The 27,627-nt window shown below is 30.7% G+C and overlaps 1 protein-coding gene across 1 annotated transcript in view; it reads right to left on the bottom strand.

Annotated features, from left to right (window-relative positions):
* Positions 1-5,067: 5,067 nt before the first annotated feature.
* Positions 5,068-27,627, bottom strand: part of LOC146541066 (uncharacterized) — a 48,391-nt gene continuing 25,831 nt past the window's right edge. Inside the window, exons 3-9 of the mRNA XM_085196511.1 lie at positions 14,736-17,846; positions 14,307-14,491; positions 13,851-14,014; positions 11,666-11,869; positions 8,337-8,481; positions 7,734-7,954; positions 5,068-7,303 (exon numbers count right to left, since the gene is read on the bottom strand). Coding sequence (XP_085052637.1) covers positions 7,089-7,303; positions 7,734-7,954; positions 8,337-8,481; positions 11,666-11,869; positions 13,851-14,014; positions 14,307-14,491; positions 14,736-17,846 — 4,245 coding nt within the window. The 3' untranslated portion in view covers positions 5,068-7,088. The remainder of the gene's footprint in view (positions 7,304-7,733; positions 7,955-8,336; positions 8,482-11,665; positions 11,870-13,850; positions 14,015-14,306; positions 14,492-14,735; positions 17,847-27,627) is intronic.

Raw genomic sequence — 27,627 nt, 5'->3', positions numbered from 1 at the left:
ATTTCATTTTCCCGCTCTGATACACAAAGCTCAGCTTTGAGTTCAGCCATTGAATTCTCAATATCTCAAACGCTAGCGGAAAGAGGACAACAGAATGTCTTAAAACTCTCCACTTTCTGCTATTGTGTAAAATGGATATTTTAGCCAGGACTTTAAAGCTAATTTGAAAAATATTTGTATTTATAATTGAATGACGTTGTAACGTGATCATATACATTTTATTTAATTATTGATGTGATCATATACTTTATATTTAAATATTTTATTTAAAACATACAAAATGTACAATTAAAATGTTCATTTTCTGCCTATAAATTAGAGTAAAATTTTTACTCAAATTTATAGGCACAAAATGGAAAACAGTGGGATTGTAACCATTTTGAATTTCCGAGCCATCTTTTAAGCAGTAGCCGTAGATATACAAACAAGATTTATACAAACAAACTGTGGAAAATATGCTCAATTTAAAGACAAAATCGCATGATGATAATATATCGTTATCTGTTATTTTCTATACAAAACATGTTCTAAAAAGTACTAAATCTACTTATAAGTTCTTTTACACCGGAAACTTTTAATGTCATTAGGGTCATTAGGGTCTGACTGACCAGAATTCTGAATCATGAAGTAATGAGTCATAATACATAAAAAGAGGTTTGAGGCCCGCGTTTTTTAAACGTGGTAAGCTCTGCTAACGCAAGAAGTTTAAGCGCGGCGTTGAGTTCCACCACTCAACACGCAGTGCCTCAAGAATTCGGCGGAAAGCGGGGGAAGTGTCCTAATACTAGGTACCCAGATTCTCTCTACCTTCACTGCTATGTGCGGAATACACTGTAAAGCTAAAAAAGTTGTAATATTTTATATTTTTGTAAACTAACGCCATTTTATTAACTCCTTGCTGTCTGGGTATAAACGGATTTTTAAACTATTAAGATGCTGCTTTAAAAGAGATTTATAACACGTAAAAAGAAATATTATTTTTTCTCATTTTTATATAACATGCCGTCGAAAACACGTTGATTGTGAATGCTAGTTCAATTCAGATAAATGTTTATTTAAAAATATATTATTATTACACTTCAATAAGCGATGGTCATATGAAATAATAAATAGAGAAAGATTAAACATTTTCTTAGCCTCACGCTCTATTCTACACTTAGGAGGATAGGCAGAGGGCACCTAGTGTTAAGATACCCCGTTGCCATTAAACTACTTCCCTTCCGACTTTTTGCCGAATTCTGAGATAATGCCTGTTGAGTGGTGAAAATGAAAATATTAAATATTTCATTTGCTAGAGTTTGAATCGGACTTTTCGTGTACAGCAACAGTCGCACACTTGTGCCTCAAGTAGCACGACTGGCCTTAAAGGTTTAATATGTTATAAACTTATGAGTATTACAAAATTTTATTCACTATGTTTTTTTTTAATAAATAATTGATATCAACTTTATAGTAGTTTTATGTATTTATTTATAAAGTAGGTATTGGACTTTCACTTGATGGTAGCCAGATAAAGATGCTTAGAGAGCAGAAGCAATCTTGCAGCATTTTTTATATTTAGACGAGTAGAGCAAATGTACTTTTTTCATAAAGAAGTGTTGTTTATTTGTTAAGTGTACATTGTTTTTAAAATTTTATTTTTTCTAATTTTAAGCATTCAAATATGTTTTTTTATGTAAGTATAAATAATTTCTACATAATAATATGAACAAACAATATCCATACATATAGTGTAGACTATGAAAATAGTTGATTATCTCCGTATATTTTAAAATAGACACATTTGTGACAAAGATATTAATTTATACAAACCTATGACAACAAATTCACAGTATAAAAACAACACATACACAATAAAATCCAAAACGCACAGAACACTTCACATTTTTGTCAAATCCAAGTTACTCGCACTTGCTTTGTCATTTCAATTTAATTTTAAAAATATGAAATACAAGCGGAATATTTATGACCTTTTTGGCGCGAAAATACGTTTTTGACGCCATCTTTAATTCGAAACGTCAAACATTACGTCAATTGTGCAAATAATTATTAAAATTAAACACGAACGATTTAATTATTTATCACTTTTCACCAAATATTTTGTATTAGAAACGTCATTTTTAGTTTATTTTTTATAAATTTTCAAGGTATTTTTGTTTATTTTTGTTTTGCACTTAGTTTCTAAGGCGACATGATTTGCGAGAAGCCTGTTCTACTACTGACCGTTGTATGAAGAAAGGGGGTGGTAGGGTGCGATTAATCGCTAGGGTGGAATAATTTAGTATTTTTAATTATGGCGAAGTGCGTTTTTTAGATTTGTCCTGCAATGAATAATTTGGGTATCTTTCTTAATTTCTTATTTTAAAAGAATATTTATCTATACATAATATTATGTAGTAAGTATAATAAATGATTATAACATGACATTTAAGTTATTATATGATTTTTTTTATCTTTAAGCCTTTTTCAGCAAGCTTTAGAAGAAGAAGAAAACAGTACTTTTTTACAAAACTCTAAGGAACGTCTAAGGCTTCCTTCGGTGGTGAAGCCCAGAAGCCCTAAAAACCATGGTAATAGAAGGTTATAGATCATAGCAGTATGTAGATACTATATTTATTTCTGTCTTTTGAAATTTCAAGTATAGTCAGAAGTTATTTTAGGATAAAGCAAATAAATTATTATGTAAATATAAAAAAAAATCTTTGTTGATAAATAATTATGATGTATATTATGATACAATAAAAATAGTTCAATATAAACTATTTTTATTGCATACGGTGTATTTCGCATATAGCAGTGATATGACTCCATTCCCATTAAGACACTTTCGTCCCACGAATTCTCAAGGCATTGCGTGTTGAGTGAAGGAAATCAACGCCGCGTTTTACCTCGTTAGCAGAGCGAGGAAATGAAAATATTAAGAGTCTGCCTCGAGTGGGCATCAAATCCACAACCGTCGCGTTTACAGTCGCACGCTCGTGCCATGACGAGCCCTGTTTGACGAACGCAAGCCTAGGTTTGGTATTCCTCTCAATCTCATCCTCCTCTCTCCAGACCTGCTATGTGCGGGATGGGCAGGAATGAAGCTTAAAAATGACAAAAAAAGTAAGTAATCTTCATAAATAATTAAAAGAGTACCTACAATATCTGAACCCATGACTATCAGTAGTAATTAGCAAATGTTATTTAACAACATGCTATAATAATCGTTATCTAATACATTAAGTGAGGGAAATTGGCTTCGTCTTTGACCTCTAATATGTAGGTCGAAAAAATAAAACGTGTTAGTATAAAATTTGTTAGGGAAATATTGGATCACTTTATATGAAAATTGGGAGAAACCTACAAAAAACAGCAAAAATATTGGACGTCTTCAACGAGTTTTTTTATTACGCTCGATGTTAGTCAGTTCAAATTCGGAAAAATATGAGTTTTTGGAATCTGATAATTATAAGGTAAATTGTAAATTTCCGTTCTGTTGACGAGAACTCAATGTAAAATATAGGAAACACGTTCAGTAATCAGAAGTTGAAATACCCAATGTTTTCTGGGTTTCTTCTAATAAATGGCTAATACATGTATCCATGAGGGAATCTAGTGCAGTGCCTAAGCAATGTAAGCAGTGACTAACGACACTATTGAGTGCCCATTGGGGCAGGCCTCCATCAAGGACCGAAGAACTGGTCAAGATGGTGACCCAGGACCAGGACCGGTTGTCATGAAAATCCTTGATGGAACCTTCCTCGGCGCTATCAAAACCTCTATATCTAACGGTCGTTCCAATAAAAAAGTCAGTAGTATTTTTTGAGATTGTCGAGTTAAACCAAACAAACTCTTTAGCTGTACGAGTATAATATTCGTATAGAAGTATAGATTTATTTGTAATTTTTCTCAAGCTTGCAATATCCAGGAAATTGTGACAACGCATCGTCCGCTATTTAAACGAGTCCTTTTCATTTTCTTAAACCGTTGCTAACAGCTTCCTTATTACACGATTAAACCTACAATTTTTTTAATGTATTTAAATTGTATACATTGAAATTACATATTTAAGAAGTGATTTTTAAACTTATTTTTTTTGTTACCCAACAATTTCAATAACGCTACTTTTTTATAAATACACTGCGGTTATACAGTTTTTTTAAACCAGCAGATGGTAGGCATAACACAATATTTATAAATTTTATTCAATTTATTTAAGACGAAACTTTAGGTAAATGCACGGCGTTGAGTTCCACCACTGGACATGCAATATCTCGAAAATTCAGCGGAAGGTTGGAGACGGAGCGTTTTAACGCTAATTTCCCTCTACTTACCCTGCTATATGTGGGATACATAGGTCAAGTGCGGACTCCTCCACCGAGGCGTTAAGTTCGGTGTATAGTGCCACTCAAGACGCATTCGGTGGAAAATGGGTAACGGAAGTGTCTTAATGGGATCGTAGTGTCTCAACAATAGGTCCCCAGATTCCCCTATATACCCTGCTATGTACGGGTTACAGCGTGGGCTAAAAAACCTGCTTTATTTTTTTTACAAATAGAAAACTAAATCTAACCTAAGATTTTCAGAAAGTACGAATGTTTTAGCGTATAATACATAATTTGAGTAAAACATGTGAAAGCTAGATGTCGCTACTTGTTTACTTAGGTTAATTATAAGGGTGAAATATTGTTTTGAAAAGTTTTTATTAGATATAATTTAAAAATGTATCCAAATACAAAATTACTTTACGTTACGTTTTTATATGTCTATATATTACATACACATTTAATAATTTCAATGAAATGTCTTTTAACAAAAGAAAAAAATATATATGCTATAGTAATAGTAGAGGCCAATCCACAGGCCACAAGAGTGCGACTGTAAGCGCGACAGGTTATGGGTTCGATTGCCACTCGAGTTAATGAAATGTGTAATATTTTAATTTTCACGCTCCATCAATGAGACAATGCGCGGTGTTGACTTCGCTATTCAACACGAAATATCTCTTGAATTTGAAGTGTCTTAATGGGAACTGAGTGTCTTAACAATAGAAAAAAAATATAATAGTTATTAAATAAAACACAATTAATTTTTAAAAGCTATATTAATGTATTGAAATTATGTTTCAGCGAGACGACTAACATATGAAGTTTATTTACTTAAAAACTTCTAATATTAATTATAAGGCCGATATATAATATATTACTATCACATTTTATAACTATTTTTATAGGGCGTCAGTTCTTTCACCGACTGAGGTCAACGTAATGTTGACAGAATTTTAAATAAAAAAAGGATTTAATCTGAATGACATTATGTATATCAGTAGTTTACATTTTGTTTTGTTAAGTTACGTTAAATTTATAATTTGTTTGGTTTTAAGCTAAAAATGGATAAGGATATAAACTAAATTTAAATTAATGTCAACACTCCTATCATTTACATATTCAAATCCTAATTTAACGTATATAATATCAATTAAAAAAATAAATTTGAACATGAAATAAATTAAATTAAAAGAAATGTACAAATATACACATTAAATATACAAAATATTATTAATAATAATTAATTTTCAATATATGAAAAAAGAAAGTAGAGACTGGACTGTATTAAAAAAGTCAATAGATTGTTTAAAAATTAATATCCATAAATACTTTTGTATTCCGATATCTTAATTCGCAAACCAGCTGACTTCATCTGACTGATATTTACAAGGGATGCCAAAAACGTCATTTTATTTAATGCAGAACATCTATTAAAAAGAGGTTATTTTTTTTCAGCTTCAAGCTGTTTTCTATATGAAGCAGAGTAGGCAAAGGAAGCCTAATATTAAGGAACTTCGCTCCCCGCTTATAAGCGTGGGAATCAAACCCACAACCTGTCACGTTTAGTCACACTTGTGCACCTGCGCTACAACTGACCTTAAAAGTATGTGATTGTCTTAAATATACAGTTCAATATACTAACTACCAACGTATTTTATTTTCTAATAAGTCTGTGAAAAATATCATAAGATTAATGCCACAAGTAGCTAAGTAGCTGGTTTGCGAATTAAGTTATCGATTTACATTTTCATTTATATATATCTATCTCTTTTCTAAATTTACATTTATAATAAATATTTTTTATTAATCTATGTATGAATATTCAGATATGAATTGAAATTCAATATATTGCATTCAATCATTATATATTTTATTTTTTAGGCAAAAGCATTGAATATTAGAAAAAAAAACAATTCTAGGAAATATTTATACTAAATTTAAATACTAAAGTTGAACATAAAGAATTTATTTTTACAATATAAATGTCATCACATTCATATAAATGTAATATAAATAAACAATATATATTTACTATTCATATATACATAACATTGCAAACTACATATTATTACAAGTTATTCACGTAAAAGTATGTTGAATTTTTATTTTATTGTATTATACATTACATTTTTAGAAAATAACCTAAAAATTAAGGACTAAAACCACAAACACTTTCTATATATTTAAAAAAATATATCAACTAAATGCTATATTATGTGAAAGAAAAACTTTTTATTGCTTTATACATAGTTTTATATTTAAAAAAGAACAACCAAAAAAAATGCACGTTACATATTTAAAGACATATTTCAAAATGGCGCCGTCAGTATTCATTGTAAGATCATTAACAATTTCCACTAATATTATATATCAATTTCTATTTCAGAAAAAAACAAAAGACAATAAAAAGTAGAGCTTTTATAATTTGTTAGAAGAATTAAAAATTCTGTAAAATACTCTTTGCATAATTGATTTCACTTTTCATTAATATTATTGAAATACTATTTGTATTACTAAAAAAAAAAAAAAAGAAAGAAGACGGAAAGAAAGCTTTCATTATAAGTTTAATTAATTACAAATTTCTTTAAAACCATAAAATTAATTTATATTAACATATTACATTACATATTGTTCAAAAAATGCTTCAAAATGGCGCCTTTGTTATTCTTTGTATGGTTAATTCCTGATTCCATTGACATTATAATATCAACTTCTATTACAAAAAAAAAGAAAACAAAAAAAAATGTTTCATTAATTTTCACATATTGTAAAATTACATTACATATCTTTCAAGACATGTTTCAAGATGGCGCCTTCATTATTCCTTGTTTGATTTATTCCAGTGTCCAATGTGTTTATTGGTATTACTTTAGTTTCAGATTCTATAGATACTTGAGAGCTTGTTTCTATGTTATCCAAATTTTGAAATAATACATTATTGGAACTAGAAGATGGATTCCTTTTGTGGCCAACTTCGAAAACTGGGTGTGGGCCTGGAAAATAATACAAACATTTTTTAATTTCACGCTGTATCCGTGTAGCTGTGGTGTTTATTGATTAAGATTTTTTTTGTGTTAAGTGGCGAAACTCAATATGCTATATGCTATATATACGAAACTAATAATTTGTATTGATACTACAGCGAGGAAATGAAAATAATTCACTCTCCCGAATGAAAATGCAACCTAAAATTGTTGTGCTTACAATCTCACGTTTCCTCGAACTAACTACCGATGTTCTACAGCCCCCTAACTCTATCATTTCCGGGGTAACTGAGCCCTGCATTATTGTTTTTTTCTACTAACTAGTATAGTAGATTTTTTCTTGAACTGGTTACCATTACCTTACCGCCCTGCAATCCCATCATATCCAAAAACATAGATTTAGACCTGGGCCTAGACTCGTTATTTTTTACTAACTTACCTATCGTAGAACTTTTCCTCGAACTGGCGACCGACGCTCTACCACCCTGCAGCCCCATCATATCGGGCAACTGAGCTCTAGGTCTGGACTCATTTTGTAGGAATTTCACGAATTCCGCCGCTAAACTGTCACTTGCATTGGTTGAACGTACTAGACCTAGTTTTTCACATTCTGTTTGATTGAAGTCTAGAACTGTTGATAGTATTCTTAGGATTTGTGCTCTGGAAGAGAAAATAAAAATTGTTTTATAACTTTTTCGGTTATTATCTGTATCCTTTGAAACGATTGACTCGTAAGTGAATGAACATTAAACATGTTTGATTGTACGCAATGATTAATAAGTCTAATTTTTACATTTTAACTTAAAAGACGCCTATACGCCTACGCCTATATTATACTAAAGAGTAATTACTCTTTAAGTTAATTTTGCACAAAGTGCGTCGTCGGGTTATCAAATGTACCGCAAATGGAAGGGTGCCTTACTAACCCAGTGTTAAGACATACCGGAGACAATCGAAACAACCACCGTCGCGTTTACAGTCAGTTGCAGAGCGTTTGCTCCTCGTTCTAATACTATTAAAAATATAGTTAATCTTTTCTCACCTATTATTATTACTCTGTCCAGCTGTCATAACGTAATTAATAACTAAGTTCTTGACCAAATTCTTATCAACTTTGTCCTGTTGATTTGATATCGCATTGAAATATCTTTCTTCTGCAGCAGCCACTGAAGTTTGAAGTGCTCTTACTATAGTGATAGGAAGGGAAAAGTAATTAAAAATAGTTTCTTTATTTATTACATAAAGATAGAAAGTTGTCCCAAAAAACATATTTTATTAATAAATTCCTTTTTCAGATATTTGTGACTATAAATTATAATTATTAAACTCATTATCTTCACGTACTCCAATGATACACGAGAATTGTAATTAGTACCCACTATAAACTAATTATAAAATTATCTCTTAAAATAGAGATCATAGACAATATATTTCACAACAATTTTCTAATTTAAAAAAAAAAAACATGATAGCTGTCAATATTCACAATATAAAAAAATAACATAAGAGATTAAAAAAACAAATCAATAATATATCTACTCTCACCATGCACATTGTTGCAACGATGCAAATGTCATCACGATCTCAAAGTATTATTCAGTCACTGGGTAGAGAACTGAAGACACTGACACAATGATGATATTAAAAAATCTTAACTTTTTCTAAAAGACAAAAGTAAAGAATCAGAGTTTTACTGCTAATAAATTTGAACAAAGTCAAAATCTCTTTAAGTATAGATTTTGAATTATTGTATATAGGAAATTTAAAAATTTTAATTTCAACATTGGTTGAATTTGAATAAATTCAAAAGTGAAAGTGATCTTAGTTCTCATATCATTCTACCAGTACCTGAAGTAATACTCAGAGACAATGAGACGTTCTTCTTTGGAGATCTAGTCTTCTACTGGAGGGATAGCAAAATTAAAAAGTATTCAAAAACATGATATTCAAATGAAAAGCTATGATAATTACGTGATATACGATTTTTTTAACTGTGTCATAGTTAAAAATTAAATAAAGATTTTTTTATTATTGTAATATCACGTTTTTAAATAGTATCAAACAAAAAACATCAAAACAACAGATAAGTGCTACAAAAATGCAAGTGCAAAACGAATTTAATGAATTTAATAATGCAATTTGTATCAAAAATTTCAGATCATCCACTTAACACAAAACTATTTTATAATACACACAAAATTATTTTGAAATTTCTGAACTTCTTACTACACAATAAAAAAAAGCAAAAAATAACATTAGAATGGTGAAAAAAAACAGACGTCACGATGTGTTATACCTACTCCTCAATCAAACCCCATATGGTAATCTGAGTTGAACGCGACTGACTGTCAAAACTAACAAGTGGCTGAACTGTCACTGTCAGCTTGACAGTTCGCGATGTCAAGAAGACTCACAGTTACCAAATGAGATTAGACCGAAGTCGGTGCAAGCTTGGCTCTTGACTTCTGAGAAAGCATTTTACATACATACAAATACGTGTAAATGAATCTTTATTTTTTATATGGAAAATACAATAATGAAATATTTTTGATTTATATGAAAATTTTAAATTATTAAATATGAATTTATTCCAATATGTTAAGTATATACCAATGAACAAAATTTTTGAATTGATATACACAATTATTAATTTAACTTTGAGACTATTATATGTAAAAATATGAAAAAATAAAAATAAAGATTCATATAAAAACTACAAAATAACATCGATTCAATTTCTATAGAAATTCATTAAACAAAACAAAAAACAGAACAGACAAGACAGAACGAGACACACGTTTAAAGCAAACTCAATGATTGCGTTAACTTTTTATTATATGAATAGTGACGGTGAATAATAATATAAATCGTAAATAAATCATTATTTATTATAAACATATAACATTTATAACAAATAATGATTTAAAAGTAAATAAAAGTCTTATTAAGACAGTCTATGTATTTTTAATTATAACATGAATAATTTAAATTCAAAATAATGCTTTTGAACAATTATTTTAATAATAATGTACATAGCGTAATTATTTTTTTTTGTTTTCGCTTTTATGTCGTATACTGCCATGTATTTACGGTAGTACGGGGTATGTAAATAGAATCTAGCGTTAAATCTATCCTCCTCGTTGAATGGTGTAGTAACCCAACGCCGAATTAATAAATAGTGAGATATAAAAAATATTCACCAACACTACTTATATTATACATTTATATACATATATTTAACATTTAACTTACGTGTGTCTGTTTGTTCGAAGTAATGCGACACATAACTTTATACCAACTGATAACCTGGGGGTGAACGACCCCAGAATTACCAGCTGATATTTAGTCTAATGTCGAATTTTCTAAATTTCATCCAAAAAATTGTAACATTTAATTAAATCTTATAAAAAAAAAACAAAAATTAAGTACAAACATTTTTAATATATCAAAACAAGTAAATCTAAATTATGAAAAAACTTTTATTTTCTACACTACATACTACATAGTATTAAAACTACAAAGACTTTAAAAGGATAAATTGTAGTTATGAACATGAAAAAAACATGGCAAACGTTAATGTTGGCCGGCCGTCGTTGCGCAGTGGCACAAGCATACGACAATAAGGACGACGGTTGTGGTTCGATTAACACTTGGGGAAATTAATTATTTAATAGTTTCATTTCGTCAAACAGGTAACGAGGCAAATTGTGGTGTTGAGTTCCGCCACTCAACACGCAATGACAACATATTTATATACAAATAACAAAACTGTAACTAATCGCTGCTGTACATGGAAGATACTCGTATATGACAAAATTTACTATCCAGGCCAGAAGATATATGACAAAATTTACTATCCGGGACATTTATTAATGAAATAGAACAGTGGTATTGACAGTTTTTGTCTGTGCGTTTGTTCACGATAATCTCAGAAAAGGCTAGGCCGATTTAAAAGCTTTCACTATTGTATTTTGGCAAACCTCTCTTAATATATAGTGTTTGTTTTATTTCAATTTCTTTATAAATTACAACAAAATAAGTGTCTTATTGAATTGTTGAAACTTTAGCTATCAATGTATGGATATTGTGTCTAAAATGATAATGTTATTATCACGAAAGTAATTCAGACGAGATTCCATTAAGAACATTCTGATTAGGTTAGACAATTGTACTTGTGTACAAAAAAGGTACATATATTATTTTATTTCTTTCCTTTTTTGTAACTTTTTGCTCAATTTTCGAGACAGTATTGACGTATTGATTCGCGAAAGTTAACACCACTCAAATATACTTTATCCTTTTAAAGTAAACAGATTAAAGAAAATCAGCACAAATTATTATCTACAAATCTAAAATACTAAAAAAGTTTACCTTGTTCTTTTAAATCGTTTATTTGCGCCGTCTTAGTTTCAACCTGGTCGCCTAATCTTGTGGCGGCTTGTAGACCAGCTATCGAATCTTCTAATTTTCTATTTAGACGTGCAATTTCCTTTTGTAAATTAACATTTTGATTTTTAACATCCTCCATTTTGTTACGTATTTTCTCTGTGGCCGCGTGTATGTCTCTTTCTTTGTCTGTAATAGGAGAATTGAAAATTACAAAATATGATTTTAGTTCAGTTTATTTTCAAGTACCTTTTTTATAAAAAGTTAAAAAAATATATTTCATCGTTTCTTCTTATTTTTGTTAAACTTTCTATCCTGGTTTCATTTTTTTATTATATTTTATTAAAAACTCGTGCTATAATCATAATAACCTTAGGTGAAAATTAAATTAAATAAAAAATAAAGCAATAAATAGTTTTCAAAATGATACATACATACTACATTTTTTGTTTTAATTAACTTACAACTTCTTAACTTAAATTAATATATAAACTAAAATAAATTAATACGTAAGACCTGCAAAATATAGAGCAAGAATTGTATACAAAATGCGCATTATCATTTACTAAATCCTTAATAATGTTACAACAGAAGAAGAATTTGTATTTGAATCAAAATTTCTTAGTAATAGAATATTACAATAGTTTAAACTTATTATAAACTAGCGACCCCCTTGCGGCTTCGCCCGCTTTTACTACTGGATTATTCATATAATGTATGTTTGCAAAGCACTTAAGATAATGTGAAAATTAATTAAACCCTAATGCAACCCGCATTTTCGTAGTTTCAATAAGTATTTTCCAATTGTTTTACACAGCAAGGATTTTTTAGTAGGTACCGTAATTTTAAATCTGTGCTACTAATCTTTTCAAGTACTTATTAAAATATATTTAAATGACTATTTTTAGATAGTTAAATGACTATTTTTAAACGGAAGAAATTATAAACAAAAACCTACCTACTAATAACTACTATAAAAAATATGAAACCAAATATATTGCGCTGCAATAATACATTCAACTCCAATTATCCAATACGTGCAAATGCATCTAAATCTTCGTTGCTATGCCTCTATAGCGGGTGGGTTTTTTTTTTCGAGCTTGTGGTTAATGCTGAAGAGGGTATTCTGTCCCTGATGAAAAGCAAGCACTACGTGGCTGCCTGTGAGGAAAATTAAATAGAATGCATCGGCCGAGAAGCGAACCCGGGCCGCCCGCGTCGCAGGCGAACATTCTACCACTGAACAACCGATGACTGCTCATGACGCGCTTGTATAAGCAAAACGTCGCGGGGCGCGTTTCGCAGCAAGGATGTTTTGATATTGTAACAACTTCTAAAGTACTTATTAAAGTGAAAAAACAGTAAAAGACAGTTTTGATCTACATTAAATGGCCAACGTAACTAATATACTTATTTATATGCTGAGAGTAAGGTATAAGTAAAATGGCAGACCCCGGTAATAGCCGGGATTAATGCCAGGAAGAAGAAGAAGAAGTAAGGTATAAGTAAAACTTGAGTCGGCACAGCTGATGGGTCAACGGCGTGATGTGTCAATAATTAAATGCGTTTTTCTCTAAAACTATTCGCAATTTCGAAATAGTGTAAACAGCAAATTTTATCTTCGTTTAACGTAGAAAATTAATAAAGTATTTTAAAGGATAAGGATTAATACCATTATGGAAAAATATCCCTCACAATAAAAAATATATTGAAATTACTATTTTTAGACAGAAATATGATCACTACACGTTATCCTTAAAAGATAAAAATATGCTGTCGCGGACTTTTTTGTAGATCTTATTAAGAGAAACAATACTACAGTACATTATTTTCATGTAGTACTTACCATTAAAGCAGCGCATGCGCGAAAGTGTCTCAACGGGTAGGACTTTAGACACATTTATCGTATTTATGTTAATTTACATAAGAATGTACAAATAATAAACTATATATAAACCTTCCCTGAGAAATACTCGACTTAATGGTGAAAACCGTATAAAAATCCGTTGGGTGATTTAGAAGAAGAAGAGTTAGAAAGTTCAGACAGACACGAAAAGCGACTTTGTTTTATAAGATATAGGATAATCGAGAATAATATTAAACAGGCTTTTTAGTTTTCGCGTTTTACTTTATTAAAACAAATATATTCTATTTAATAACCCTAACTTACCCAATTGGAACTGTTCCAAAACAACTTGCAAATTAGTTAAAGCAGCCTCACTCTTGCTTTTCGCGTCTTCAGCATCACTTAACCGCGTTTGTACTTCTTCCCTTTGCTTTTCTAATAACTTAATTTGATTTCTCAGTGTTTCCACTTCTTGATTTGCACGAATACTGTGGAATTGTACAAAAAATGTGATTAGTAAATTATATTTAACAGTCTCTAACAACGAGTACGAATGGTCAAGATTGTTTTGTCACTATTATTGTTTAGCCACAATTTCCCCACGGCAGTGTCAATATATCGAACAAGAATTATCCACCATTGACCAAACCCATATTATAAATTAGTATTTTTATGGATTTTGCAACAATTGCTCGAGTATCTAAATATTTTCTTATTTTAGATTCTATCATCTATATATTCAAAAACTATTAACCTAACTAATATTAATTACTAACTTACCTATTACTTGTATAAACAGTGCTAGTCTGTTTCGCCCTTTCCTCTACTTGATGCAACCTCGCCTGACACTCAGTTAGCTTTTGTTCTGACGTCATTAGATCCTGTGTATAATTATCTTCCATCTCTACCAAATGATGACGTAGCCTTTCTAATTCACGAGAAGAATTTTGTTCTTGTTCTGACAACTGTGAAATAAGTATGTTTCTTCACTCTCACGCTAAGGAAATATTGCATTACCTCGGTGGGAATTACATCTCATCGGTCTGCTCATTAAATATTATTACTATTTCATTAAATATTATTTTTTACAATATGAATAAAGAAACAAATTAATTATCGCTTAGCATTAAAAAAAATCTATGATGGTTTTTTTTTAACACTTGATTCATCTAACATATAAATTTATTTACCAACACAATTTTAACTCACCTGTACATTTTCTGCTGTCAATTTCTTAACAGTATCTAATTGTATCGTTAAATTCTTGTCTAAATCTTCACATTTCTTCGTTAGGTGCTTCACTGTTTCTTTTGTATTGACTAATTCTGATTTCAATTTCTCATATTCATATATATTTTGATTTAAGCTCATGATTATTTCATCTTTTTCTTTAAGAGATAAAATAATAGATTCACAATTGGAACAATTTTCAGATTGGTTCTTTAAAAAGTTTTCCTTTTCATCTAATATTCTTTTGAATTCATTAGTTTGTTCTAACAAAACATGGTTCAGCCTTTGAATTTCATTATGGTATTGTATACTTTCGTTATGTTTCAAATTCACTAAATTAATTAACTCTGTTTTTTCTCCATTTCTATTATTTATCGCAGTTTGTAATTCTGTACATGTATTCTCTAACATTGAAGTTTTATTCTTTAATTCAACAAACTCATTTAATTTTAAGTGCAGGTTACTTTTAGCTTCTTCTAAGCTTTTTTCTAGAATAAGTTTCTCGTCTAATAATTTTGCATATTCATCATTTGGCAGTGTTGTATTTTCTGATGATTTTATCTTGTCTGTCAATTCAACGATTGACTGGTTTAATTCCTTAATTTCTTTGTCCTTACTATCAAGTAACAGTTTGTTTTCATCGGAAGTTTTTTCTAAATCTTCAAGTTGGTTTGTAAGTTTAGAAATTTCTATATTTTTCGTATTGATTTCATTAGTAAGTCTATCTATTCGGTTCAAAGCTTCGTCTTTCTCTTTGCTCAACTTCGACAACTCTTCTTGATTTTGATTACTACTGATATTGATGTTGTTAAGCTGTTCTGTTACTTCTTGCAGAGAAGATTGCATTTCTTCTAATTTATCATTTTTATCTTGGACCATATTATCCAACATTTTAACAGCGTTTTTTAATTTTATCATATCCGCTTTAGTTGTACATAAGGTAGTGTTTAAATTGTTGATGACGGAATCTTTTTCAGCAACAATAAGATTAACAAGTGTCTCAAATTCATCTTTTAAAACTCCAATTTTACTGGTGATAACAGACATCGTTTCTTCAAGATGCTTTTTTTTATCAAAAAGTTCTTTATTTTCATCTTTGAAGGCCTGAAGTTTAGAGTCATCCTCGTGAGCTTCATGATGATTAAATGTATTATTTTCATTTGGTGATACTTGTGCACTCTTCAAATTAACGATGTCGTGGGTCAAAGCGTCTACTTTCTTTTTGATTATGGAATTTTCTTTGATAATATCGTTTAATTTGGTGGCCATATGTTTTTTCACTGTTAATACTTTTTCTGCATTGGTTGTACATGCGTTGAGAACTTCAGTCTCTTTAACTTTGTCTCTGAGAATAATGATTTCTTTCTCAATATTTTTTTTTTCTTGAATAATATTTTCTAAGTTATTTTCTAAATCGCGTAATTTGTGGTCTAAGCATATATTGGCTGATTTAGTTTCATTACGAGAATCTGTAATTTCCAAAATTTCCTGTTTTAGATCATCTACCTGTTTGGTAAGTAATACTTTATCATTTTCAAGTATATGAATATCAATCACTAGCTGTTCATTTTTAGAATTTGCGGAACTTAAACGTTTCTTTAAGTCATCCGTTTCGTCTATGGCCTTTTGAAGTTTATCATCAAAAGTTAAATTAGCAGTACTTTCCAGTTCTTTCACCGCTTCTGTTTGCGTCTTACAAATCCTTAATTCATTAAGCATAGAGGTATATTTATTTTTCATGTCTGTGAGACTTTCTTGTAAAATTTTCTTTTCATTTTGAACTTCTGCAAGTTCTTTTTCTATTCTTTTTATTTCAGACTCAAAGGTTTTGTTAATTCTATTGCAATCAGCTAGCTCTGTCTCTAATTTTACAAGATTATCTTCATGAGTTTCAATAATAGGTTCTAGCTTTGATGTGTTCTTTAATGTTGCTATTTCTGATATAAGAAAGTCGTTATTCTTTTTCATTTCTTCTAGTTCACGCTCCAAATGTTGTATGTCTGATGTGAGATATTCATTTTCAGTAGTTACATCTTCAATTTGAGCCTGTAAATTATTTACATTTACATTTTTCTCAGAAAGTTTTTGCTGTAACACGTCAATATCATTTTTGAAAGCATTTATTGTTTTGAACACACTTTCTAATTTATGCATTACAATATTTTCAGGCCCAGAAGACATTTCCCCTACATAATCTATTGGTAAGTCAAAACTTACATAACGATTATAAAGTTGTGTTATTTTATCCGCTTTTAAAACTTTAGATTCTACGTTATTGTGGCTATCTGTTTCACGTTGAGCAAGCTGTCGTTTCAATTCTTTTATATCTCTTTTCAAGGTTTCTATTACGCCTTTCGCATTATCATCAATATTTATTTCATCCAAATGTTCTTGGTTAGAGTCTCGTCTGTGTTTGAGTTCATGAATTTCTTTTAACAATTCCTCGTATTTTTCTTTCGGAACCAAATTCGATGCTTCTGTATATTTAGTTGCGATTTCTATGTCATGTTCTAATTTAGTAACTTGTTCTTGAAGTTTAAAAACTTCTTCATGTAATTCTTGATTCTCTTCTTGAAATTTCTCAGCATTTTCCCTTAACACACTATGTATCCTTTCCAAATTCAAATATTTTTGGTGCAATGTTTCAAAATCAGATCGTGTTGCTTTGAAATTTTCTATTTCTTGATCTCTTTCACTAAGTTTTTGTAATAATAACTTTATTTCTGCAGAATACTCTTCGTTGGAACTTTTTAATTCTTCATGTTCATTTTTAAGAACTTCAAAGTTTCTCTGTAACTCTTTCTTCAGCGTAAGAAGTTTTTCCATCGCAACCTGATGTTGATTATCCAAGTCATCTAAGCTACATGTCAAATTATTATTTTCTTCTCGAAGTCGATTGATTTCTTCATCATTATCTACTTTCTGGTCGACGCTTTCTCTATCTCTTATGTTGGAAAGTTCATTTTGCAGAGCTTGTATTTGTAATTTGTATTGTTTTTCAACATCGTGGTCGATTTTCGACGCCTGTGGTGGTGGATCCCAATACCACGTTGATTCTTCTTCCTTGACGCCATTTTTACGTGAGAGTCTCTGAAAAGAAGAAAACAAAAATAAATATAAAATATTGAAATAAATAATACTAAGTAACGAAATTATAATCTGCATAATATATCAAACATTTTTTTTTTCGAAATAACCTTCAGGCAATAAATTATTCAGTATCAAAAGGAGCACTCGATGATAGCATAATATTAAGCATAAAAAAACTTCATAATTAGTCGATTTTTAATTAAAGTTTTAATTGTTTTTAGATACCATATAATATTTTAATTATTTTATGATAATTGAATCGTTTAATTATTATTATTTGGAAATAGATTTGAGTGTTCGGTATATAGAAGGAAAGGCAAAAATAGCCTATTATTAAAACATTCCGTAGGTACTGCGTTTTGTGCCTGTGCAAGATACTGCCCGTTTAGTAGCGGAACTCAACGAAGCACATTCAGCAGTTCAAGTGTAGGAAAATAAAAGTAATTCATTTCCTTGAATTATCTTGGGGATCGGACACTATTGCGAAAGCCACGATCATTTACGCTGCATCCATCATAACATGGCAGGCTAAGGGAACCAAGTGTTAGAAGTGTTAGAACACAGTCCGATCTGGGGATCCCTGAAAGTGAGCTGGAAGTGGGCTTCCAGCTCACTTTCAGGAATATTGTACAATACAACCGTCGCAATTAAGGCGGAAGCGGCAAAGTAAGCCGGTGTGACTTTGACTTTTGACTTTAATGTTATTAGATACGAAAGTAATTTAGATGAAAAAAAAAAAACATTTTGCAGAACAAGCTCGCGAAACAGCGAGCGGATGGCTGGTCGTAGTTGAAATTTTGCTAAAAAGTTAACTAAGTCATAAAACTAACACTAAATGCCTACCTAGAATGATATACTCTTTATTACGCTAAAAATAATGGTTAAAATTGACAGAACTTTTTATAGTAATAAACGTTTAAGCAAACACGATAATATGTTATCTTCAGTTTATGGCATACTGACTCACGTAACAGACATACATACAATTAATGTGCAGGTTTCCTCTTTTTTATTTATTTCTATCGATAGCCGTTGAAGCTGTATGAGAATATTAAGTTTAATTTAAGCACTACACTTTAAGCTTAGCGTTAAGATATTCCCTCCTCCGCTTTCTGTTTGAATTGAAGACATTGTTTGCTGAGAGGCGGAACTCAACGCTGCATTCTGTCTGTACAAATCTGAGTTCTACAAAGTATATGAATATACCGAAAGATCAATAAAGGAACTCAATGTTTAAGTTAAAAAGTTCTTAAATGATATTGCATTATGTTCTTTACAACGAAGTGTCTTATCACTAACTTCTCTGTCCTAAGACAGAATATTTGTGAAGATAGAAAATAAATAAAAAGAGAAACAATATAGACAAATACTTAATGCAATTTTTGTCTTTAGCGAGTGTAATTTCCTTAATCAAAGTATGGCATCAGTAGGGATTTCTCCGTATATTTTGTCAATAATTTATTGATATTTTTGTAGTAATATCTCTAGAAAAACCGATGGTTGGAACACTACGTAGTAAGTACGTGATAACGGCTATACTTTGATTTTCAATTTTCTACCACAAAGTATTTTGTAAAAGTATGTACATATGAATATGAGAACATTTCCATATGTATTTACGTCATTCTTCATAATAACAGAAATTGCTAGTATATAGGTAGGTTTATGTAAAGTATTCAAAATAGAGTTAATATATGCTTGTAGGTACAAAGATAAGAGACATATAGTTCAAACCAGTTTTTTAAAGTTTCTGTGGCAAGTGACGCGGAACACCGATAAAGCTGGTGGTAACAAGTACGAAGTGTTTAATTACACTTGAAATTACACAGCAATAATACAATATATAAAATTAGGTACATCTTTTTAAAATGAACATGGCTAAGAATAAATTATTTGAAAATGTTTTAAATTGTTGATTAAATAAACAGGAAAGAGCTTGAAGTAGTTAGGTATATTTTAACATTTATATATGTATCCATTAAATATTTAGCGGAAAAGGGAGTGTCCTATCACTAAGCTCTACCTGTTATATACGGGGGAGCTAAAATAATTTTTGTTTGAGTAATCCAAAGCCACAGTTTTATAATAGATGTACTAGTTGTTTCTCTCAACTTGGAACTGGGAAATCTCATTGTGGAAATGGAAAAGGTAGTTTTTCCCCGTTTCGAAAAATCCTATCTTAGTGCTCCCTGCACTCATTGACGTACCTACATGCCAAATTTTAACTCTCTAGATCAATTAGTTTTAGCAATTGTCTTCAATATCTCGCGCGGTGTTGAGTCAGCACGAAATTTCCATGGAAAGTGGAAAACGGAGCCTTTACTTTTCCTTACCCCCTACCTAAAATGTTTTCTTTTAAGTAACCTACGTTTGCGTATAGAAACGTTTATAACAGCAACACTTTTAAGTGCAGGAATTTCAAAGCTAACATAACGGTCACCGCAGGGGCATTAAGATACGTTATCTCTTATCTCTTATCATTGTCCGCACTGAGTAAACCGAGCTTAGGTGTAGCAATACTAAAGCTACGTTTCTATGTACTTGCTTGCTCTACAATTGTGGGAGACAAGGTTATATGTTTAAATATTGTTTTAATAAATAGCTTTTTCCATTTCTTGAGTTCCATGAAAAAAGTAAAAAAAATTAAAGCCTTTAAAAAAAATATTGAAATTTTCAGAAATATTTTTATTTTTGGCATTTTATTTTAAATATTTTAGCCTTAATGTTTTTTTCTTTATTGTTTTAAGTATTTTAGTCATTTTTATTACAATTCATTTGTTTTATAGATTTTCATTAATAATTCTAAACTGTGGGGACCACAAATTCTTATTCCCTTTTGCCTGCCTACACTGCAGTGCGTTTGCGTTCTGCCAAACAACTTATAATATAAAAAACCTTTCTAATATTATGAATAGCATTTCTATATTCACAAGTTGGTAAAGTCAACACCTGGTTCTATGCTCGGGTCATTTGCCCCACAAATCAGGAACCTAGCTTGATCTAGGCACTGTTAGGTGTTTTATAGGCCATTGTTGGAGCACGGAATGCCTTATTGTGGGTGCATGACTGGTTTACTTAGAAAACTAATACATTATGTGTTAGTTTATTACTAATTATAACTGAAGCACTAAACTAAACTGCTAAGTAATATTTAAATATATGTATAGGATACATAACCTACTCTATTAGATTCCATGTTCGATATGAAATTTTACAAATAATACATCATTACTAATATTTATTATATTCGTTTATTATATTCTTTGCAATATTTCTGAATTTCAAGCTTTTTGTGGATGAGATCTAGTAATACACAATTGACTAAGTAAATTTCTGCCAGTTTCCAATTTTGCATTTGGTATCCATAGCTCTATCCATATTAAAACCTATAAAACACCTACAAAAAATTGTGAAATAATGTGTGAAAGTGCAATTCAATAAATTTTCGTTCAAACTAAATATTGATTGTCTTAGCTCTAAGTAGACTTCAAATAAATTAATTACAGCATTAGTTACTTCCACAGATTCAATATCCATGTCAAAAGTTAAATTCTTACTTGGACAGCAATCTATCCAAACTTCACGGTACTTCATAACGTTAGTAAGTCCAACCAAAGGTCTGTCTCGACAACAATGGTTTTAAAACAGTAACATTCTACGTTGCGTGTACGGGAGAACGACAGTTGCGCAAGCGCACTTCAATTATGGAAATTTGAAGAATCCACGGGAACCCGGTCAAGGCATTTCTTTGGCTGGTTTGTATTATTTCAAACGAGCTGCTAATGTTAGATTTAGTTGTATTTGTCATTTAATAGTGATAATTGGTCAATTTTCTGACAAAAATGTCGTCAGCTTTAATGTGGGGTAGGATGTGCGAATATATTACCTATTTTCTACTAGCGTGCGTAGCGTCAAGATTTTTGTAAATTCGCTACGTATTCATTATTTATCTTCTAGCTCTTTTCCCGATAACAGGGTAAACAGAGGGAATCTATTGTTAATATACTTCCTCTTCCTCTTCGACTAATTTTCACTCTCACTCATTTCATTTATAGATTATGATAACGACATCGCAAGATCCTCAAGATCAATCTCAAGAGTTGAGAGCGGTTTATAAATACGGGTCTTTGTGTAACAGAGCGGAGAAAAGAAAATAATTAATATGGGGAATCGTACCCAACACAGCGCCTTAACAGTCCATTGTACCACGATGGCGCCACAGAAAATTACATAATATAAAATATTAAAAATAATCCTATTACAGGTAGACTAACTAACCAATCCTATTACGGCGATCAATATTTATTTTTGAAAGTAACCAAATAGAGTGGTCATTTTTAACTTTTAACTAACTTGACCTTAATTAAGTTGTTAGTTAGAAGAGGTTTTAACGCGAGTATTAAATTTAAACGTTTAACGATACTATAAAATGAACGTAAAGCATTTATTTCCATGACCTGTAGCATCGCAGTATGAAAAACTAATTCATTATTGGAATAAGGTATTCACTTCTTATATGACAACAAAATCTTTGCCTTCATTAGGCTCTTGCTTAAGAAATGCAATTATAATATTTGATTTTTTAATGTTATTTGTATACTAAAGAAAGAAAAAATTTAGAAAAGCGTTTGAACGGTTTGCTATATATTTTTAAATTCTCTTAATTAAAACACAACATTTCTCTTCTCCACTTCAAAAAATAATATATCCGGAGAAAAAAACAATAAAAACAAACTCAACAAAACCTGAGTGATATCCCTGAAATGCCACGTCGAAGTCACTTGGAGGAGATGACAAACACCGAATATAATTTTTTCCACCTTCATGTTTGCACCATCACATTTAAAAACACGAGTCCCATACAAATCTGTATGAATCACAATCACCTAAGTGTTATTTAAGCTATTGACGTACATTGTTGGACTATCATGACTTATTATTACGCTCTGAAAATTGTATTACATTTATGTGTACACGGTTGGTTTCATCTGTCATTTCACTTTTCAATATAATATTTTTGTATTGTTATAACTATGGTACACACACTGATTATTTCACTGTCCACGAATCTGAAGCTACCGTAGAAATAGTTAAAGCTGCATCGAAATTATCAATTATTTTTCGGTAGATAATTATAAATGAATTAACTTTTAATCCAATTTCTTTATAACCTTCATAATTATTGATCAAACCTAAATTCTAGATAATCTAACACTGAACAATAGCTAACGCTACCACACACTGGCAGCTAGGCGTCCAGTTTTCAAAACATAGGCTTTGTATTACCTAATGTTGAATGTTGTGACTAAATTAAGATGAAACTATTTAGAAGAATAATACTATTGTCTCATAATGTCGCAATTGAATGACATGCACTGACTATAAACTGTATAACATAGGAATAAATTATTACTTGCATTATTATTTGGGCCTTATAACTTGGCAATACCTGTTGAACAAGTAGGACGTCGATACGTAACGTGTCAAGCGTTAAAATTTGTGTTGGATATCTATTAAATAATAATTATAATTTTTCATGCTTCCCTCTTAAGATATATCTAGTCAAACAATCTACGAGATACGTATAGTCATGAAGAATTTGATGATTTTACTGATTTTCCTTCAACAGTTAGTAGAAATATGAAAATTAATTTTCATTAGAAACTTATTTAGTCCATGCTCCTTTTGTTCCTTATTTTTTTGTGATTTATGTTCTTAAATTAAAAAGGTGAGTATAGAGATAGGTAGAGTTACAGCAAAAGGTTTAACAATAAGATTTAGTAAGTGTATATAAGTGTAAAGGTGTCCCACAAGGATCCTTATTCTAACCCGGAATATATCTATTATATAACAATGAGCATGGATAGTCATTAAAGATAATCAAATAGAATCAATTTCACATGACTTAGCGTCCTTCGCGACTGCAACAGCGGAACGATTCGCGTGCAAGAGCAAACGTTTAAGTGAATTAAGCTATATTTATAACTGAATACAGTTCAATTTCAAATGATAATAGAACTATGACGATTTACATTATCATACTAAATAAGGCTTTGCTGATATCGAAATAAAGTCGATATTTGATAAAAACCAGATACATCAAGTAAATACTATTGTACTTCAAATGCAGTTGTGACAAAGGTCATTCTCATACGACGTGTTTTCTTATTGCAAGAAGAAATACTAAAAACTTCTAATGACACGTTTGAAGGTCTCTATACGACCGAATATCTTAAGTCTAGTGTCGATTTAAGGAATTTTCAACCTTATTCATTAAAATTAAAGTTGAAAATGAAGTGGAATGTAATAAGATATGGATGTATGCAGATGATTTTACGCCCGGTCCATTCACAGTGCACGGGCCAATGTCACTTTGTCGGTATGTGATTGACGGTTACTCGTTCCTGGAGGCTGTATATGTTTTAACAATCGCCTACAATAGACAACGCTACATAAAGAATATTGTTTTTTTTTGTTTCTCAATTTCTTCTCTGTGGTAATAAATAATACATTTGGCACAATTTAATCATTATTGACAAACCCACAGTAAAATTTAAAAAATGCACTTAAATACCTGCAATGATGATGATTAATCATTTTAATTGCATACTTAGCTATTTCAGAATCTCAGGAAAAGTTACAAAACGATTTTTAAAACCTAACTTATATTACTTTTCGAATATTCTACGAATATTTCGAATAAATCGATTATTTATTATACATAGATTAATGTACATATTTTTTACTTTCTATATTTTTATTATCTCTATTGTTTTATAAATATTAATATCTATAAATTAAAACAGCATTACTTTATAGTTTTTTTGTAGCTGCCAATTGTCATTGTATTAACTTAATTATATATATATTTAAGAATATTTCCACATCATTTTATAAAGAAAATCTGAATGTGTAAAATCAAATCAAATAAATAATAATAATAATAGTTTAATTAAATATTACGAATGATTTATCAAAAATAGTAAGTTAGTTTAGTTTGTACCGATATCAAATACTAAGGTGATGGAAAACCAACGACTACAAGTTCAAATCTATTATGTACCAGACATTATTAAAGATGTCTGGTACATTGGTAGGTAGGCAGAGGGAACCTTGTCTTAAAGACAATCCATTTCACACGCACTGTGCAAATTTTGAGACATTGTATTTTAAGTGGCGAAAAACAACTAACATTGTCTTGTTACGGGAATACGAAACCACAACTGACACAGTCAGACACTATGCAGATCTGCCACGTATTATATCGATATATAAATTATTTCTCTGTATCTGTCGTATGATAGTTTTATGACATTTTATATGACTAACAGATGTTGTTCATGTTTATGATTATAAAAGGTTACTGAGGTTTGAAACATTATTTATATGATTAAAATTTTAAAGTACTTAGAGCTAAAACAGAATAACAGAAATTAACATACTTACTAAAAATTACTTGAAGTAATGTTTTTTTTTTACTTTCAATAATGATTTATTTATTTACCGCAAAGAGCAGGAAAGGCACACGTCCGAATCTACCAGAGCGGGGTAATGGAATAGCTCAATCATAATATTGATAAACGTCCATATTTAAAAAAAGATACCTACTTGAAAAATAATATTATGTCATTTTTGAGTACAAACTTATTTAACTGTATTTGATAGTTATTGTTTGATTTAAAATCGGATGAAGATTCTTAAAAATTTTTAATCAAGTTTAATATTTCAATTTTAAGCTATATTAAATAAAACAGCTCCACGCTGTATTTCGCATATACCCTACCGTGGGGTAGGGTACAGCCCAATTTCCAAATATTTCAAATATACCTAAATAATATTTAATAGGCGCTATGACAGAAATGACAATAGCTTAGAACATAGCGTTACCCATCAGCAATATAGAAGTATCGTGCGTAACGGAAAGTCCACAAGTCGGTCATGGTGAAGCGTATTTTATGCTTCGAATTATGATCTGTGGCCTTGGTGCCACCGTAAAAACGCCATAGATGCATTATGCACGTTGGTAATTTTTCACAATTGATAGTTACATTATGTTTACGTGGCTCAGGTTAAAAATATTCTATTTATAGAATGATTGTAGATACTAATTTTAGTTAGCCATTTTGACTAAAATACTAAGTAAAATAAGTGAAGTTTAATGAAAAATACATTTTTACCAGTTTTTTCAGTCACATTACATTCTTCCGCAAAATACATACCAAAGTGACTTTTCTGATAGCGATATTGGTGGCACTTCGACATAGTGGAAAATCAGTAACTTTTAATCTATATATATAAAATCGAAAGGTCACTCACTCATCACGAAATCTCAGAACCTACATGTGCTAGGAATCTGAAATTTTGCATAGAAGTTATTAGTAGGACGTAGGAGCTCGCTAAGACGGGAATTTGCAATATTCGACTCCTAAGGGGTTGATTTTGGGGTTGAAAGTTTGTATGAAACTTCGTTACTACAAATGCTAGAAATCTCAAATTTTGCATGGACGTTACTTATAGAACGTAGGTACTCATGGAGACAGAAATTAATAATAACATAGTCCACGCAGGCGAAGCCGCGGGCGGGCCGCTAGTATTCTATAAAATGTCTTTATTCAAGAACTTATTGTTGTATTAAGACATTTGGCTGTACGAATATGAAGATGAAGATTATTAAAATTCTACTAATAGTTAAATAACACTCTAAAATGATTAGGCGAAAAGAATTCTGCTTTTATTTTACATACATTTTTGTTCCATTATTACTGACAAGACAGTTGTGCCTCATCGTCACAACGTATCCATTATAAACATAATTAGCACCTATACTGTATGTAAGTAAGTACAAGGCTACGATTATCTGTGACAGATTTACGTGTCAATCTTTTCTTTCAATTCCACGCTGTAATCCGCACATAGTAGGTTAGGCAAAGGAAACCTGGGAACCTAGAGTTTGAATTCTGGAAGCATTGCGTGTTGAGAGAATGATATCGAACCCACAACCTGTCGCGATGACAGTCACAAACTTGTGCCCCTGCGCCACGACTTTTTTTTTTTAAATAATGAATAGGCTTGCGTTTGACCGCATCAAGTCTGGTGAGCGTTGATGCGATCTACGGTGGTGCACGCTTGTTTGCAGTTCCACTGGCCTCGCGTTCGTGTATAATCGATATTTAAATAATATATAAGACTAATAAAAAGCAGAAATGTTGCGTGTAGGTTCCTTGATGTAGTAGAGTACTAAGAGAAGATCTCTCGAAATTCCCATTGTTGGCGACGACTAGTAGATATTTATATACGAGTATGTATGTCTGCGTTTGACAATCACATTACCTAAGAGGCTAAGAGTAACGTTACATTGTTACACCGCAAATTATTCGACTTCAATGGCAACCGCCGTTTATTTTACTTTCAAGGCGACGAAAATCCATCATGAGCAAAATATCAATAAATTATATAATTTCAAAACATAAACACATAAAGTATCTCCATATTCAGCTCCTGGCTGTACAAACAGAACGGCACAGATCGGAACTATGGGTCGTAGAACGTTCAATTTTGGCATGTAGATCCATCCATCCTTGGATTTAGAGATTAAAAATTCTATAGTAACGGAAAAAACTAAATTTCACGCAATTACGGGCTGGTTCTAGTATATTATATTAATTAAGAATTCTATATTCAATACACGAGAGAGACTCTAGACTACAGCAACTAACGATAAGAAATAAGAAAGCTTATTTGAGCTTTTAATCAAAATACAAGAATCTTTACAAGAATCGAA

The sequence above is a fragment of the Heliconius melpomene genome, chromosome 1 (assembly GCF_056956725.1).
Source record: "Heliconius melpomene rosina isolate 202511_hmr_F chromosome 1, ASM5695672v1, whole genome shotgun sequence".
Classification (NCBI taxonomy): domain Eukaryota; kingdom Metazoa; phylum Arthropoda; class Insecta; order Lepidoptera; family Nymphalidae; genus Heliconius; species Heliconius melpomene.
The sequence above is the reverse complement of the archived record's forward strand: the minus strand, read 5'-3'. Positions and strand labels throughout refer to the sequence as shown.